General features: G+C 45.1%; 1 protein-coding gene across 2 annotated transcripts in view; it reads right to left on the reverse strand.

Annotated features, from left to right (window-relative positions):
* Window positions 1-276: 276 nt before the first annotated feature.
* LOC144487479 (urokinase plasminogen activator surface receptor-like) overlaps window positions 277-13,859 on the reverse strand; it is a 44,241-nt gene continuing 30,658 nt past the window's right edge. Inside the window, exons 2-8 of one of the 2 annotated variants that reach the window (XM_078205570.1) lie at window positions 10,840-10,977; window positions 10,443-10,586; window positions 8,036-8,176; window positions 7,842-7,946; window positions 4,954-5,091; window positions 3,103-3,234; window positions 284-2,175 (exon numbers count right to left, since the gene is read on the reverse strand). In XM_078205570.1, coding sequence (XP_078061696.1) covers window positions 2,012-2,175; window positions 3,103-3,234; window positions 4,954-5,091; window positions 7,842-7,946; window positions 8,036-8,176; window positions 10,443-10,586; window positions 10,840-10,977 — 962 coding nt within the window. In that variant the 3' untranslated portion in view covers window positions 284-2,011. Of the gene's footprint in view, window positions 2,176-3,102; window positions 3,235-4,953; window positions 5,092-7,841; window positions 7,947-8,035; window positions 8,177-10,442; window positions 10,587-10,839; window positions 10,978-13,859 lie in introns of both variants that reach the window. The other variant, XM_078205571.1, reaches the window with a different exon arrangement.

Here is a 13,859-nt window from a genome sequence, read left to right on the forward strand (position 1 = left end):
CCCATACACTTGAGGCCTCCAGCCATTGGTGGACACTGCAGGGGCTGAACCAGCCCTGAAAACATTAAAGAAAACTTCTAAAATTAAATTGAAATAAAGTTTTTTGTCTTTTTGTGACACAGCACAATAGGAGCTCCACAATTTTATATCCAGATTATATTATGTGAAGAATCTTTGCCCTCTCTGCACTAAATTGATTTTGTGTTTTTTTATGAGGTAAGTGAAAAATGCAGTGAAACATCTTGGAAACATAGAATAAAACCTTTAGCATGATCCAGAGTATACTGTTAAACATTGACAATTTATTGCAGAGTATATACTTACAGATTACAGCAAAGTTTACCGATTCCCATTCTGATTGTGATTAATATCCGATAATTGAATCACATTTATATATTGCAAACTGAAATAATCCCAAACTACAATCTCCAGTCGGAATGATTAATGGAACTCATGTACAGTATCTGGTGACAGACTGAACGCACCAACTTCCTTTTCCAAATCTCAATCCCTTACAGCATTTTCACCTCATCAACCTGTGTCCACAGCAGATCTAATCTAGATACTGAAGAGGAGGCAGTGGTGTAGTGGTATTGTCCAGTGACAATCCAGAGACCCAGGATAACCCTCAGGGGACCCGAGTTTGAATCCCACCACGGCAGATGGTGAAATTTAAATTCAACAAAAAATCTGGAATTAAAAGTGAAAAGGTGATTTGAAACCATTGTCGATTATGAAAAAATCCATCTGCTCAACTAATGCCCTTCAGGGAAGGAAATCTTACCTGGTCTGACCTATGTGTGACTGCAGACTCACAGCAATGTGGTTGACTCAAAAAATATCCTCAGGAAGAGCAATAAATGTTAGCCCAGTCAGTGACATTCACATCCCATGGATGAATGAAAAAAGCACTTTGGTGAGACCCAAAGGCAAGTTCCAGTTCCAGAAAGAGAGATGAGATAATGACAAGAAAATCTGTTTTTGTGATGTTGGTTGAGGGACGAAGACAGTGGGGAGAACTCCCCAATTCACTTTTGAAGAATCTTTTATCCATCTGAGGACAGGTTCGGAACCAGTTTAACCTTTCATTTGAAAGACAGAATCTCTGACAGTGCAGCACTGACCCTCTGACAGTGCAGCACTCTCTCAGTACTGACCCTCTGACAGTGCAGCACTCCCTCAGTACTGACCCTCTGACAGTGCAGCACTCCCTCAGTACTGACTCTCTGACAGTGCAGCACTCCCTCAGTACTGACCCTCTGACAGTGCTGCACTCCCTCAGCACCGACCCTCTGACAGTGCAGCACTCCCTGAGTCCTTTACTGGTTGCGTAACCCTTGACTTTGTGCTCAAGTTCCAGGAGTGGAACTCAAACCCACAACATCCTGACTCAGAGCTTAAAGCGTGACTAAGTGAACCATGATGAACATGGGGGAATATCAGTGCAGATGGTGGCAGACGCAGAGAGGGATTATTTTGCTGGACCAAGTAGAAGACAGGAACTTGATCCATGGATGGGTCTGTACAGAGATTCTATACCAAGAAATATCATTGAGAGATTCGAACCAAACCAAATATGGAGACCTAGAAATGAGATATAGTTTGGAATTAGCAAGGGAAGTCACCCCCTTTTATGTCACAGATCCCGACAGATCATTATCTTAGAGCACAGAAAGAAGCCATTTGGCCCATCATGTCTCTTCTGGAAATTCCTAAGTGTCATCCAGTTAGTCCCACTCACCCATAGCTCTGTGAATTTCTCTTTCTAAAACAGTTATCCAATTCACATTTTCAAAGCTCTGACTGAACCTGCTTCAACTGCTCTTTCTGTGAGCGCACCCAACATCACAACATCGAATAAGAGAGAAAAAAATTTACCTCACCTCCAACAGAATCTTCTAAAAATTTACTACAGCTAAGACTGAATTTTTCAGAGCCCTGGTTAAAACAGACAGAATATCAGACCGAATATTGTCAGGATAAGGAGGGTCATGGTATGAGCGGGTGTAATCTATGTTGCACTGCTCCCTGGATTGATACTCCAACGATTACACCCATTCCCTGTGCAGCAGTAGAAGTCTTGCTTCGATTGGATGTTATAAAAGCTCAGCACACTTGGGTTGTTGCAGATACTCTCAGAAGCACAGCCTTTAATGAAGCCATCCCTGGAATTCTCTAAGAAAGTCAACATTAGGATGAAGTAAAATTGATGGAGTAATGTTGCCAAAACATTGTTGTTAATTTGGTGTTGCACTGATGTTCTGCCATTGTTACATTAATGTTCTGTCCGTGTTACATTGACGCTGTGTCGGTGTCACATTGACGCTGTGTCAGCGTTTCATTGATGCTGCACCGGTGTTACATTGACGCTGTATCGGTGTTGCGTTGGTGCTGTGTTGGTGTTACATTGACGCTGTATCGGTGTCACATTGACGCTGTGTCGGTGTTACATTGACGCTGTATCGGTGTTACATTGACGCTGTGTCGGTGTCACATTGACGCTGTATCGGTGTTGCGTTGGTGCTGTGTTGGTGTTACATTGACGCTGTATCGGTGTCACATTGACGCTGTGTCGGTGTTACATTGACGCTGTATCGGTGTTGCGTTGGTGCTGTGTTGGTGTTACATTGACGCTGTATCGGTGTCACATTGACGCTGTGTCGGTGTTACATTGACGCTGTATCGGTGTTACATTGACGCTGTGTCGGTGTCACATTGACGCTGTATCGGTGTTGCGTTGGTGCTGTGTTGGTGTTACATTGACGCTGTATCGGTGTCACATTGACGCTGTGTCGGTGTTACATTGACGCTGTATCGGTGTTGCGTTGGTGCTGTGTTGGTGTTACATTGACGCTGTATCGGTGTCACATTGACGCTGTGTCGGTGTTACATTGACGCTGTATCGGTGTTGCGTTGGTGCTGTGTTGGTGTCACATTGACGCTGTGTCGGTGTGACATTGACGCTGTATCAGTGTTGCGTTGGTGCTGTGTTGGTGTTACATTGACGCTGTATCGGTGTCACATTGACGCTGTGTCGGTGTTACATTGACGCTGTGTCCGTGTTCTATTGCAGTTATAGATGAATTAACATCTTAATCATACCTATTGTTGAGGAGTGGAGGCACCTCGTTTGCTTCCCGACACATTTCACCAAAGTGTTGGGATCGAAACAATTCCCGGTTGAATATCGTGTGCATCCATAACATTGAAGGCCATTAAAGGCGTTTGGTTGCCCTGACCAACAAACAGGAAAATTCTGGTCAGATTCCTTCAATTGCTTCTAAACAAATCAATTTATACATGCAGGGGTTGGAGATCTACCTTGGACAGCCGTACTGATTGTATTACATTCGTTGTGACATATAGCATTTCCGCACCCTTAACCTCCCGAAATTCTATTCCATTGATCTTATCTGGACTAGCACAGTGGTTAGCACTGCTGCTTCACAGCTCCAGGGACCTGAGTTCGATTCCTGGCTCGGGCCACTGTCTGTGTGGAGTTTGCACATTCTCCTCGTGTCTGCGTGGGTTTCCTCCGGGTGCTCCGGTTTCCTCCCACAGTCCAAAGATGTGCGGGTTAGGTTGATTAGCCAGGTTAAAAATTGCCCCTTAGAGTCCTGAGATGCCTAGGTTAGAGGGATTAGCGGGTAAATATGTGGGGCCTGGGTGGGATTGTGGTCGGTGCAGACTCGATGGGCCGAATGGCCTCCTTCTGCACTGTAGGGTTTCTATGATTTCTATGATAGTACACGGACTTTGACCCAGACCATCGTAAGAATTCTCTATTCAGTTTTAGTGATCTGGAATTTTGATCCCCTCCCAAGAAGTTCCAGGAGGGGTGCGGAGTCTACATATTGTGGTACAAAAGGATCACAATTGTGTGGGACAGGCTGGGTGAACAAAAGGCTCATAATTTCTCATTTGTATTCTTTTCTTTTACTGACCTTACCTGCCTAACCCTGTAACTACCTCCATCCCTTACAACCCTCCCTCTCTCTGTAACCTCCTCCAGTCCCTACAACCCTCCTTCTCTCTGTAACCTCCTCCATCCCCTCCCTTACTCAATAACTTCCTCCAGCCAGTCCAACCCTCCCTATTTCTGTAAACAGCTCCAGCCCCTCCATCCCTCCCTAACTCAGTAACTTCCACCAGCCCCTCCAACCCTCCCTATTTTTGTAAACTCTTCCAGCCCCTACATCCCTCCCTATCTCTGTAATATCTTCCAGACCCTATATAACTCTCACTATCTCTGTAACCTCCTCCAGTCCTCCAATCCTCCCTAACTCTGTAACCTCCTCCAACTCCTACAACCCTCTCAATCCCTGTAACTTCCACCAGCTCCTACATTCCTCCCTATCTCTAACCTCCATCAGCCCCTACACCCTTCCCTATCTCTGTAACCTCCTCCAGCCCTTACAAACCTCACAATATATGTAACCTCCTCCAGCTCCTACAACCCTCCCTATCTCTGCAATCATCTCCAGCTCCTCCCACCCTCCCTATCTCTGTAACCTCTTCCAGCCTCTACAACCCTCCAAGACCTATGTGGTCTGCCATTTCTAGTCTCTTGAGCATCCCCCGATTTTGATTGCTCCAGCATTGGAGGCTGTGTCGTCAGCTGGCTGAGCCTTAAGCTCTGGAATTCACCCCCTATACCTTTGCAAAGATTTATCCTCCAAAGGCTGTATAAAAGCAACCTCTTTGACCAAGCATTTTTGTTACCTGGCATCATGTCTCCTTAACATTGACACCCCGTGCCAGATAATGAACTGCTTTGGCACATTTGACTGTATTAACATTGGCATTATGGGATCTGGAGATAGGGTGGAATAGTGCAATTGAGTTAGACCATCAGAGAAGGATTGAATGGCGTGCTCCTATACTGTAGAAAGTTTCTAATCATTTGACATGGATATAAAGTTGAAACTTCCTATGCATGTGTTTGTTCCATACCTGTGATGGTGCCAGTGTTGCAGTTGTCAGATGTGCAGCAATTATCAACTCTTTCCACTGAGAATTCACCAGCGTTAAAGGACAGAGTTCCAAAACAATTTCCGCAACCCTTAATAAGAAGCTCTTGGGATGTTCCACCTGTGAAAATTGAACCATGAAATTGTATTCAATTACAGACTGGGAGGACCGTGCAGCCTGGTTTCTGCCTTGTCCTCCTGAAGACAGTTCATTCATGCAGCACTCCACCATTAAAGGCAGCCTTCAACCATCTTCCCCATGTTGGTGTCCTTCCGGACTAACACAGAATTGATGGAGACAGACCATTTGGCCCATCGTGGTGCTTTTGCTCCAGACTAATTTCCTCCTCCAGCCCCTACAACCCTCCCTATCTCTGTATGCTCCTCCAGTCCCTACAACCGTCCCTATCTCTGTAATCTCCTCCAACCCTGACAAATTTCTCTTTCTCTATAACCTCCTCCAGCCCCTACAATCCTCCCTATCTCTCTAACCTCCTCAAGCCTCTAAAACTCTTGGTATCTCTGTAACCCCTCCAGCCTCTACAAATGTCCCGATGTCTATAACCCCCTATAGTCACTACAAACCGCTCTATCTCTGTAACCTCCTCCAGTCCTAACAACCTTTCCCATTAAAGGACAGAGTTCTCCAGATCCTACAACCCTCCTTATCTCTGTAACCTCCTCCAGGGCCTACAACCCTCCCTAACTCTGTAACTTCCTCCAGCCCCTACAACCCTCCCTAACTCTGTAACTTCCTCCAGCCCCTACAACCCTCCCTATCTCTGTAACCGCCTTCAGTCCCTACAACCTTCCCTCTCTCCGTAACCTCTTCCAGTCCCTACAACCCTCCCTATCGCTGTCACCTTCCCCAGCTCCTACAACCCTCCCTTATCTCTGATTTGATTTATTATTGTCACATGTATTGGGATACAGTGAAAAGTATTGTTTCTCGTGCTCTATACAGACAAAGTATAGGGTACGTAGGGGAGAAGGAAAGGAGAGGGTGCAGAAAATAGTGTTGCAGTTACAGATAAGGTGAAGAGAAAGATCAGCTTAATATGTTATTGGACCATTCAAGAGGCTGATGGTAGCAGGGAAGAGGCTGTTCTTGAGTCGGTTGGTATATTTTTTCAGACGTTTGTCTCTTTTTCCCAGTGGAAGAAGGTGGAAGAGAGCATGTCTAGGGTGCGTGGGGTCCTGGATTATGCTGGTTGCTTTCCCGAGGCAGCGGGAAGTGTAGCTGAAGTCAATGGATAGGAGGCTGGTTTGCATGATGGACTGGGCTATGTTTACAACCCTTTGTAGTTTCACATACCAAGCCATGATGCATCCGGAAACAATACTTTCCACGGTGCATCTGTAAACATTAGTGAGAGTCAAAGAGGACACGCCGAATTTCCTTAGCCTCCTGAGAAAGTAGAAGCATTGGTAGATTTTTACTCCAGTGTCGGCGTGGAGTGACCAGGACAGATTGTTGGTGATTTGAACACCCCATAAACCTGAAGCTCTCGACCATCTACACTTCATCACCTTTGATGTAGACATGGTCTCACTATGTTTTCTGAAGTCGATGAGTATCTCCTTTGTTTTACTGACATTCAGGGAGAGATTACTGTCATTGCAACATTGCACCAGATTCTCTCCCTCCTTCCTGTACTCTGTCTCTTCATTGTTTGAGATCCGACCCACTACGGTGGTGTCATCAGCAAACTTGAAAATGAAGTTGGAGGGGAATTTGAACATACAGTCATAAGTGTATAAGGAGTGTAGTAAGGGGCTGAGGAGACAACCTTGTGAGGCACTGGTGTTGAGGATAATCGTGGAGGAGGTGTCGTTACCTATTCTCATTGATTGCAATCTTTGTGTTAGGAAGTCTAGGATCCAGTCACAGAGGGAGGACCTGAGCCCTCGGCCACAGAGTTTGGAGATGGGTGTTTTGGGATAATAGTGTTGAAGGCTGAGCTGTAGTCAATAAATAGGAGTCTGACATAGGTGTCTTTGTTATCCAGGTGTTCCAGGGTTGTGTGTAGGGCCAGCGTTTTGGCGTCTGCTGTGGACATGTTGCAGTGATAGGCAAACTGTAGTGGATCCAGGCAATCTGGGAGACTGGAGTTGATGTGTGCCATGACTAACCTTTCGAAGTACTTGATAATGATGGATGTCAGAATCACTGGGCAGTAGTCATTAAGACATGCTGCCTAACTTCCTTTTGGTATAGGGATGGTGGTAATCTTCTTGAAGCAGGTAGGAACCTCAGATTGGAGAAAGCTCAGAGGTTAAAGACGTCTGCAAATATCCCCACCAGTTGCTCCCCACAGGATCTGAGTGCTCGTCCGGGTACCCCATCTGGGCCAGTTGCAATCTTGTCACCTCCCCCAGCCCCTGCAGTCCCCCAAGACATCTGCACTCCTCCAATTCTGGTGTCTTGCACATTCCCTGATTTCCATCGTTCTACCATTGGCGGCCCTGCCTTCAGCTGCCTGAGCTGGAAGCTCTGGAATTCCCCCCCCAAAACCTTTCAGCCTCTCGCTGTCTCCTCATGTAAGATACTCCTGAAAATCTAACTCCGCAACTAAGTTTTTGGTCACCTGTCCAAATATCCCCATAAGTACTGAGGGCAGGAATTTTCCAACCCCATCCACCTATCCTAATATCTCCATTATTGACTCGAGGTCAACATTGTTTCACAACATACCTATGAAAGACTCTTTACACCTAAAGGCATTGTCTACAGACAAGATGTTGCTGGTATGTTGTTTGAGGCTCCATAAATATCAATGTACTGCAGTAACACTGAATCTAAAGTATGAACAGTTAATGTTTTGAAAGAACAATGATACTTTTAAGCACCGTTTGCCTTGGGTCACTTACTGATGACTTGTTTGAAATAGGCTGTTATACAGCTTGAAGAGATGCATTGTATTGGAAAGGAAGAGCAGTTTCCAGGCGGCCCGATACAGGTGTGACATTGTCGTCCTTAAGTGGAAGAAAAACAGACTATTAGTCTCAGTGACTTCACACATTAACTTCAGTACCCCGTGTATCCCGTGCCTAGTAATGGGTACCTGGGAGGGTCGTGCCCTTGTTGCACCGGTTCCCCTGACAACAATGGATGTCTGAAGCGTGTTGTACTCCGAAGATTGATAGTTTGGGCAACTGGCAGGTGCTCTCTGATAGACAACCTTTGATAACAGCGCGCACCCCAACTGTTGGTAACAGAAAGATAAAAGTTATTTTTGGCCATTCTGATGTTTGTCTCTTCAATCAAATCCCAGCTCCCCTGAGGAATTCTGCAAACTGTAGAGTACTAAAGATCAAATTAAAATCTTCATGTGTTTACAAAAGAAATCCAGCTCCACAGACTGGGATTGGAATTCAGGTGAGGTTTGCACTTGCACAATGAGAATCCCCCCTCCCTCCTCTTCCCAAACTTACTCTGAATCTACAGGACAGACACAGGCCATTCAGCCCATTAGTTCAATGTCAGCCTTTATGATGCTCACAGTCCCCTTCCCATCTTACTTCATCTGAACCTATCAGTGCAGCTTCCTGTTCCTTTCCTCTCTCTTGTCCTTATCGAGTTCTGACTGTGGTGACCCACTGTAATTACATGTTGTATGCCTGGACACACCCATGCTGCATCTGGCCCGAGACTCCTCCCTTTCCACCTGAGACTCCTCCCTTTCCACCTGAGTGAGGTATAAAGGTGATGGTTCCTCCTCCTTGCCTCAGTCTGGGCCAGGTTAGCTGCAAGGGTGTGCTCCAGTTCTTTGCGATTAAAAGCCTGTTATTTCACTCACTCGCTGGAGTCCTCGTATCGTAATTGATAGTGCATCACTGACCTGAAATGAATTTGGGCGATTTTCACCTCTGGCTCAACTGGATGCAAACGTACAGATCAGCCCTGCCCCTAATTTAGCAGAAATCTCATTCTCTCTCCCCAGAAATTGGTAACCAACCTGTATGGGTAAGGATGGCAGAGGATTGGAATGTGAAGTGTGTGTTTGTTTGTAGCCTGTAAATTGCTCCAACCCTTTCAATCCTCCCTATCTCTGTAACGTTCTGCAGCCCCGATAACCCTCCCTATCTCTGTAATCTCCTCCAGCCCAAACCTTCCTTACCTGTGTAACTTCCTCAATTCCATCCAACTCTCCCTATTTCTTTAACCTTCTCTCCTACAACCCCAAGATCTCAATGCTCTTCCAATTCTGGCCTTTTGCACATTCCCTGATTTCCATCACTCCACCATTGGCTGCTGGGTACTAAGCTCCGGGATTCTTTCCCTGAACCTCTCCAGCTTGATGATACACCAAATGTTACCTGCTGAATCAATTTGATTGATTCAGTAGAAGGTCTGCAGAGAGATTTGGACAGGCTGAGTGAGTGGGCGAGGATCTGGCAGATGGAGTATAACGTTAACAAATGTGAGGTTATTCACTTTGGAAGAATTAATAGCAAATTGGATTATTATCTAGATGGAAATAAATTACAACATGCTGCTGTGCAGAGGGACCTGGGGGTCCTTGTGCATGAGACGCAAAAATCCAGTCTGCAGGTGCAACAGGTGATCAAGAAGGCAAATGGGATGTTGGCCTATATCGCAAGGGGGATAGAATATAAAAGCAGAGATGTCTTGCTGCATCTGTATAGGGCATTGGTGAGGCCGCAGCTGGAATACCGTGTGCAGTATTGGTCCCCTTATTTGCGGAAGGATATATTGGCCTTGGAGGGAGTGCAGCGAAGGTTCACCAGGTTGATACCAGAGATGAGGGGTGTTGATTATGAGGAGAGGCTGAGCAGATTGGGTTTGGATTCGTTGGAATTTAGAAGGCTGAGGGGGGATCTTATAGAGACCTATAAGATAATGAAGGGGCTGGATAGGGTAGAGATGGAGAGATTCTTTCCACTTAGGAAGGAAACTAGAACCAGAGGGCACAGCCTCAAAATAAAGGGGGGTCAGTTTAGGACAGAGTTGAGGAGGAACTTCTTCTCTCAGAGGGTGGTGAATCTCTGGAATTCTCTGCCCACTGAAGTGGTGGAGGCTACCTCATTGAATATGTTTAAATCACGGATAGATGGATTCCTGATTGGTAAGGGAATTAGGGGTTATAGGGATCAGGCGGGTAAGTGGAACTGATCCACTTCAGATCAGCCATGATCTTATGGAATGGCGGGGCAGGCTCGAGGGGCTAGATGGCCTATTCCTGCTCCTATTTCTTATGTTCTTAATTAGATACAAGTGATGGGGCAAAGTTATTTTGCTGACTCCATTCCTAGAATAGTTCATCGATTTATGATTCACTCCATCCCTACAAATATAAATGAAATAACATTTCATAACTCATCTGGAAGTCACTCCTCAATTTGATTCACATTCAATTCTCTGGGAGATCCCTTTCATCAAACGAGAGATCTCTCCTAATCCAGGATACATTTTAACTCTTACCATGATATGTCAACAGGGAAACTTACTAGTGGGTAGTTGAGTGTAAGGGTAGCTACAGCGATTCTGATTTCCTACACATTTCACGATGCTCATACTGTTGGCACAGGCAGCAACAGAATCACTTTGGCATGCATAACACTCCAGACCATTCGGTATTGTGCTCTCTTCCACTGAAATAGGAAGACAAAATATTAATGATTCCAGAAGCACTGTCTTGGGGGTGGAGATACCCAAGTTTGTTAATTTCATTGAGAAGCACTCAGTGTATCATCAGTTACATAGAACCGCACAGCACAGGAAGAGGCCATTCAGCCCATCATTCTCATGCTCGCAGCATCTTCCCCAGAGCTCTGTAATGAGTTCCTTTTTGAGTATACAATCCATTTGTGGGTTCTGACTGGCTTCACGTGCTTAAGACCTTACCTTTGTGACTGACATTGTTACATAAGTCAGAAGTGGAACATTTGGATCCTTTGAAATATGTGAATGAACCTGTGTTGAACGAAACAGGTTTGGCACAATTCCCGCAGCCTTTGGTAATCTGTTTCGCAACATTTGAACCTGGAAACATGCAGAGTTTGGTCATGTTCAACTCGATATAACAACCACTGTCCATCTATCATTCATCTATACATCTTCTTTTCCATCTACTTACTGTCTATTGGGTGGCACAGTGGTTAGCACCACTGCCTCACAGCGCCAGGGACCTGGGTTCGATTCCCAGCTTGGGTCACTGTCTGTGCAGAGTCTGCACATTCTCCCCATGTCTGCATGGGTTTCCTCCGGATGCTCCGGCTTCTTCCCACAGTCCAAAGAAGGTACTGGCTAGGTGCATTGGCCATGCTAAATTCTCCCTCAGTGTACCCAAACAGGCGTCAGAGTGTGGTGACCGGAGGATTTTCAAAGTAGCTTCTTGCAGTGTTAATGTTAGCCTACTTGCGACATTAATAGATTAAAGTTAAACTTATATTATCTGCCAATCTTTCTAACTTTAATTAATCTATCTATTTGACTATCAACCTATCATTTATCCATCTCACTGTCTCCCTATCTACCTGTCTATCTATTAGCCTGTCTTTCTGTCAATCTTCCAATTTATCTATATTTCTGTCCATCTCTCTGTCTATTTCTCTATTTATCCACTGTTGTATCTGTGCAGTATGACAAGGATTTATCAGTTATTTGGAGGCATTCTCACCAACTCTTGTTGTGTTCCTCATTGTTCCACTGGAGCAAGCAGAGAGGGAGTGATTGGAGGCAGGAGTGCTGGTGAGAGATTGATTGAATTATTTATTTATTTAATTAGTCAGCTGGTGTGTGTTTTTTTTTGGCCTCTACTTTTGTAGTAGTATTTTTCTTAAGTTTAAAGTGAAAACCGGAAGTGGGCTGCTAAGGAGTCTGGGAAGGGTTTTTATTTTTAACTTTAAAAGTCAGTTACCTGGGATACCTACATATGCAGTAGAACTCCATTCCAGCTTATCATATTAATTTTATCTCGAGGCATGTTATAGTCCAATAACATATTCTAATAGGTTTGAAACAGAAATCAAACATTCAATTGATTCCAGGCATTAGCATTTTTTCGTTGCCTCATTCCCTGAAACAGCATTCTCCTTTTCTCAAAAGTAACCATTAGACTGTGCCTGGCCTTTTCATTTTGAAAGTATCCCAACTTCGGAAAGCATGCTGCTGAGCTGGCTCCAAGTATATTTTAAACCTTTCTTTTGTTTTAGCCCAGAGAGTTGAAGCCGTTTGAAGTAATGTCAATTATTGTCAAATCTTTTAAAATAAATGTTCCCTTTCCACTTTGGGATCAAAGCACAAATCTTCTTAAGAGGTTTCTAACCCAATGCTAATCCAACTTGGGATCAGTTTTCAACATTGCAATTTACACTATCAAAATTAAAATGGTTCCCCCCTCATGTGAGAATTGTATCCTGACTTATCAACACATAGGGCGAGATTTACTGGGCCCGTTCACAATGGCCGCAAATCTCGTTATGGTCACTAAATCTCTCGAGAGGGCCATAATGGTATTTGTGCCAGCGAGCTCATTCCCAGCCCCCACTGGCGATGTAGTCAGGTTCACGGCACGATGGCACAGTGGTCAGCACTGCTGCCTCACAGCGCCAGGGTCACGGCTTTGTTTCGTGGCTTGGGTTACTGTCTCTTCTCCCCACGTCTGCGTGGCTTTCCTCTGGGTGCTCCGGTTTCCTCCCACAGTCCGAAAGGTGTGCTGGTTAGGTGCATTGGCCGTGCTAAAATTCTTGCCTTCAAACAACCGCGCAACCTCAAACAGACCATTGTCCGCAGCAAACTACCCAGCCTTCAGGAGAACAGTGACCACGACACCACACAACCCTGCCACAGCAACCTCTGCAAGACGTGCCGGATCATCGACACGGATGCCATCATCTCACGTGAGAACACCATCCACCAGGTACACGGTACCTACTCTTGCAACTCGGCCAACGTTGTCTACCTGAGACGCTGCAGGAAAGGATGTCCCGAGGCATGGTACATTGGGGAAACCATGCAGACGCTACGACAACGGATGAATGAACACCGCTCGACAATCACCAGGCAAGACTGTTCTCTTCCTGTGGGGGAGCACTTCAGCAGTCACGGGCATTCAGCCTCTGATCTTCAGGTAAGCGTTCTCCAAGGCGGCCTTCATGACACACGACAGCGCAGAGTCGCTGAGCAGAAACTGATAGCCAAGTTCCGCACACATGAGGACGGCCTACACCAGGATGTTGGATTTATGTCACATTATCAGTAACCCCCACAGCTTGCCTCCTGGACTTGCAGGCTATCCTGTCTGGAGACAATACACATCTCTTTAACCTGTGCTTAATGAACCCTCCACCCACATTGTCTGTATCTTTAAGACCTGGCTGGTTGTAGGGACTCGCATTCTAATCAGTATTCTGTAACTTGATTTTTGTGTCTCTGTGCCCTGTTTGAGAGCACATTTCCACTCCATCTGATGAAGGAGCAGCGCTCCGAAAGCTAATGGTATTTGCTACCAAATAAACCTGTTGGACTTTAACCTGGTGTTGTTAAAACTCTTACTGTCTACTATAAGATTGCCAGGCTCTGCTAGGGTATTTGTTTAATCAACTTAGATGTAGAGGTCACTTTATCAATGGGGACCAAGTTTGTTAGTAATTGTAATGAGCTGTTTTACATACTTTGTAGTTTTAAAGGTACATGTAATACATTTAATTAGTCATACATATAAATATATCTTCTGTACATTTTTAGAAGTTAAACAAATAAGTTTTGCTGCACAGTTACAGAGTGCCCTTTGATACTAAACATATGTCAGATACATTCCTTTAAAGCACCCAACTGTTGGAATCACAAGGCCATAAAGGAGACTTAATTGCCTCACCAGACACCTTATCAGAAACAATTGATACAAGAGTGAGTTTTAATGA

This window comes from Mustelus asterias, unplaced genomic scaffold (genome assembly GCF_964213995.1).
Source record: "Mustelus asterias unplaced genomic scaffold, sMusAst1.hap1.1 HAP1_SCAFFOLD_830, whole genome shotgun sequence".
Lineage (NCBI taxonomy): Eukaryota > Metazoa > Chordata > Chondrichthyes > Carcharhiniformes > Triakidae > Mustelus > Mustelus asterias.